The sequence below is a fragment of the Monoraphidium neglectum genome (assembly GCF_000611645.1).
Source record: "Monoraphidium neglectum strain SAG 48.87 unplaced genomic scaffold scaffold04519, whole genome shotgun sequence".
Lineage (NCBI taxonomy): Eukaryota > Viridiplantae > Chlorophyta > Chlorophyceae > Sphaeropleales > Selenastraceae > Monoraphidium > Monoraphidium neglectum.
The window spans coordinates 1-4,359 of NW_014009110.1; the positions used below are offsets into that span (position 1 = coordinate 1).

At 68.8% G+C, this 4,359-nt stretch overlaps 2 protein-coding genes across 2 annotated transcripts; both read left to right on the forward strand.

The window, feature by feature from the left end:
• Window positions 1-80: 80 nt before the first annotated feature.
• MNEG_14479 (hypothetical protein) lies at window positions 81-1,025 on the forward strand (the record flags this gene model as incomplete). The annotated part of the gene is made up of 3 exons (XM_014037048.1): window positions 81-112; window positions 259-457; window positions 723-1,025. 3 exons carry the CDS (start codon window positions 81-83, stop codon window positions 1,023-1,025), a joined length of 534 nt encoding a protein of 177 aa, XP_013892502.1.
• Window positions 1,026-1,819: 794 nt separating this feature from the next.
• MNEG_14480 (hypothetical protein) lies at window positions 1,820-4,177 on the forward strand (the record flags this gene model as incomplete). The annotated part of the gene is made up of 1 exon (XM_014037049.1): window positions 1,820-4,177. The coding sequence occupies one exon, from the start codon at window positions 1,820-1,822 to the stop codon at window positions 4,175-4,177; it is 2,358 nt and encodes a 785-aa protein (XP_013892503.1).
• Between the last annotated feature and the right edge of the window lie 182 nt (window positions 4,178-4,359).

Below are 4,359 nucleotides of genomic sequence, written 5' to 3' on the forward strand. Positions count from 1 at the left end.
GGGGGGGAGGGAGGGCGCGGCGGCTGGTTGGTTTTGTTGGGTGAGGGCAGGGGATGCAGCGGGGCCGTCACACGGCAAGCATGCGGGCCGTGCTGGGGGCCGGGGAGGGAGCGTGGGCGGGCGCCCTGGACTGGGCAGCCCGGCCGGGTGTCGGTTGCAACCTGGGCAGAAAACCAGCTCGCCACTGCCTGCAGCTCACCATATTAGGCAACAAGCCCCTCTGACGCTGACGCTCTCGTCTTCCCACACCCTCCCCAGGCCTGCCGATGGCGGCGGCAGCGGCACCGACGGCAGCGACGGTGAGGGCGTGCACATTGTGGCAGACGCGCCTGATGCTCGTTTCAGGCGCGTGGCGGCCCTGATGCGGTCCAGGGACAGGCAGGACAAGGCGACGGCGGCGGCGCTGCGGCGGGAGATGCGGGCCGACAAGAAGGCCCGGCGCAGGGCGCGCGAGGAGGTGCGCAAGGGGGGGCAGGGGTGGGCGGCGGGGGTTGTGGTGGATGCTTTCAAAGCGCTGGGAGAGGGGGTCACATGTGTGGCTGTGGCAACTCATTACACGGCGCTCTGAATTTGCATACCGGCAGGCGTGTGTGATTCCTCTCCTGTCCCTTGTCTGACTCAGCGCACCTACACAAGAGCCTTCAGGCATCAACCTGCGCGCACGCACACACGTATTTGGCTTGGTCACATATGCATGCATGCTTCCACGCACCACCCGCCAGGCCGAAGGAGAGGGCGGCGCCCCGGTGGCGACGCTGGGCGGCAGGGGCGGCGCCAGCGACTCCGAAGGAGATGGCAGCAGCAGCGGCGGCGGCAGCGGCGACGAGGGCGAGCGGGGGCCGGCGCGCGCGCAGGCGGTGGCGCGGCCGGACGCAGCCCACCGGGGCATGCAGCGGCGCTCGTCCGGGCCCGCGGCGGGGCCGGCTGCGGAGGACAAGGGAGCGGCCGCCAAAGCGCCGGCGGGGGCGCTGTCGCTGCAGCAGCAAGAAGAGCTGGCCTTGCGGCTGCTGCGCGGCCGGGCGTGAGCTTGTCGCGTGTGTAACCCCAACGTCGTGTGCATGAGTCACCTGCACCTGCTGCACTCCGCCCGCGCTGCACCCAATAAAAACCAAATCCAACATAAACCAAAAGAGGGGTGGCTTGGGTTAGGAAAGGCTGCTGAGCTGCGTGTGGTGCGGGGTTGTGCAGCAGAACCCGATGAGCTTGCAGCCAAGCCTGGCCGATAGCAGCATCGCCGAGCCCACAGCTGAGCTCGGAGCTGCTGTACTCCTGTACACGGTACCAATTCAAACAGACCTGAGGCTGCTATGCAGGGGCTTGGCAGTGTGTTTGTGTGCGATTAGGCTTATGACTCTGACATGCTCTCTGCCATGTACATCACATTGTAGTTGGTGCTGGTGGTTGGAGCATTGGCACAACTGCCACATCGCTGAGCAGTGCGTTGGACAGTCCTATACGTTGGCAGCACGTGTGAGTACAAACGAAATGCGTGTTTCAGAACGAAAAATATCACATGTTCTTGTGAGATACTTCCTGGTGTCACGTACGAGTGCGTGATTCGGGCTGCCCCGAGATCAGTTTCAAGCGTGAAGCGTCACCTGCTTGGCTTCGGGCGTGGGACAAACGGTGGGCCTCAGCTTTACTCGACGAGCAGGTTCGCGCGCAGCCGTCCCACACCCGCTGCGCAGCGGTGATTGCACCCCCAACTCGACCTGCCAGCCGGCGGCGTCCTACGTCTGGGAGCGCACCCTTCTCACCTCACTTAGCTTAAATGTGGTCAACACGCCCCTTCACCTCGATATCACTCTCATCCGCAGTCATGGAGGCAGCCCTGCAGCGCATCTTCGCCTGCCTCGACAGAGGCGTGTCCGAGGATGCGCAAGTGTCGAGTTCATTGGATGACCTCAGGCGCGCCTGCGCCTCCTACGCCGCCCTCAAAAGCCCAGCGGCCATTGACAAGAGCTCCGCGAAGCGCCTCCTGAGCCACGTCCTGCGCCCCGCCGCCAGCGGCGGCGGCGGCGGCGGCGGCAGCGCACGGCGGCTGGCCAATCGGCTCGCCTGCATGGCCTTGATATGTGTCACGGAGCTCGAGCGCGATGCGGCGCCGTCCCTCAGAACCCCCGCCTGCGTGAGCCAACTGATTGAGGCAATCGAGGAGCTTGAGGAGTGTGAAGGCGGCGGGGGCGAGGCGCCGCGCGACGCCCCTGACGCCAGCAACACGGCGGCTGCCAGCGGCGCCTGCACCGCAAGCGCCATCGCGCCCGGCCTGACGGACTCAGATTTGCGGCTAATTGCGCTTTCGCTCGCCTTGGGCAGTGCGCTCTGCCCCGCTCGCACGACGGGCAAGCCCCCTGGCGCCGGGCGGGCGCTGGTGGCCGCGGCCGCGCGCCCGCGCCTCCTCCGCGCCCTTGTTCGCGCCGCGCTCGCCCAAGCGGCCCCGGCTCCTGCGGACCCCCGCGGCGACGTCATCGGCACAGACCTGCTGAGGCTCATAACGGCAGCGCTCCAAATCGCCCCGCTGCACGAAGCCGTAGAGGCCCGCAGCCTGGACGCCCTGTTTGCAGATCTGCTGGCGCTGCGCCTGCATGAGCACCAGCCGCTTGCCCACCGCGCCGCCGCCGTCGCGGCGGCGTGGAGCTTGTACAGGAATGAGGACGCCCTGCCGCCCGAGGTCGCGTCGAACGCCGGTATCCTCAGGGGGTTTGCGGCCTGCATGTGCGTGGACGGCACCGGGCAAGTCACCACTGGCCTGGCCCTCTCGCTGCTCAGCCTGGCGCTCGACAGCGGGCCTGCGGGGGCTCAGAGCAGCCTCGAGAGTGCCGGCCCGGCTCTCGACGCGTGCTGTGAACCCAATACGCTCAAGGAGCTGCTGCGGCTCGCGGCCTCCGGCGGCGGCGGCGGCGGCGCCGCCTGCAATGCCAGCGCGGGAGGGGCGCCCTTGGTCAGAGCTGATCTGTACGCCGCAATCATTCTAAGCAAAATCGCATGTTGCGAAATGCAAGCACGGCGCCCGTCTAGCATCGCCGCGTCGCCTGCAGCTGCCGCCGCCGTGGTGGCCGGGCTGCGCGCCTGCCTGGCAATGCAGGTGGAAGACAGCAGGTCGCGCGCGGATTTCCTGGGTGGGATTTCGGCTTTTGTGGCGCTCAGCCCCGCGCCGGGCGGCGCCGCGTGGGCGTCCGCACTCGCCCGGCTGGGCGCGCTGCCACTGCTGCGCCGCTCGCTCGCGCTGCTGGCAGGGCCGCGCGCCGCCGGGCAGGGGGGCGGAGCCGCACAGGACACCCCGCCAGAGGCCAGAGAGGCTTCCCCGACGGCGACGACCGCGATGGCTCTCTACGCGGTTGCTTGCGCCGCCACGCCGCCGGCGCAGGGGCGGGCGTCGGCAGTCGAGCGGCCGCCTGCGGAAGAGATCGAGGCGCGCCGCGCCCGCGAGGAGGCCCTGGCCGAGCTGCTCACAACGGGCGACGAGCTGCGCCTCTTGGCGGCCATGCAGCCGTCCTGGCGCCGCCAGCTGGCGGAGGAGCCCGGCGTCCTGCTGCAGCTGTCGGCGACCGCGTCGGCCCCGGGCGGGCGCGTGTCCGCAGAGCTGGCCTGCCGGGGGATGGAGGGCCTGGCCCTGCTGGCGGCAGCTTTAGTGCCGGCAGAGGCGCTGCCATCTGCCCTGAGGAGTGGCGCGTATGGCGCAGTCGCCGGCGCCCCAGGCGAGCCACCTGACGATGCGGCAATCGCGTTGGGGGTCACCAGGTTGGGGCGCGAACGTTACCCTGGGCTCTGCATGGAGCTGCTCGGGCGCCTCACGACAGACGCGGGGGTGCGCGTGGCGCAGCAGGCGGCAGAGGCGCTGTGTGCGTTGGGCGGCACCAGGGCCGGCCCGCAACAGCCGAGCCAGGAGGGGAGCCAGCCAATGCGCGAGCTGACGCGCGCAGGGGTCCAGCGGGCTAGTCCGTCAGGCGCAGCGCCTGCAGCAACAGAGGGAGGGGCCGGCCGGCAGGCACCCGCCGGGCGGCTGCGCCGCGCATGCGCCGTCTGCGGCAAGACGGCGCGCGACGGCGCCGAGCTGCGGCGCTGTGCCGGCTGCGGGCGCGTCACGGGGACGCGGTACTGCAGCCAGGAGTGCTGCAGGACGGACTGGGTGGTGAGAGGGCACCGTGCAGTGTGCGAGGCGGCGCGGCGCCCGTGACGCATCCTCCCACGAGTGGTTGCATGCCGCCTTATGCATGAGCTCACACTACTGGTGTGCAGCCAGGCTGCCATCTACTTGCTGCCTTATTCCTATTTCCTAGCTCTTCATCCTTGTGAATTTTAAACAAATTGTAAATTTTAGGGCTGAGCTTGCAAGCGTCAAGGCGAGAGAGAGAGAGA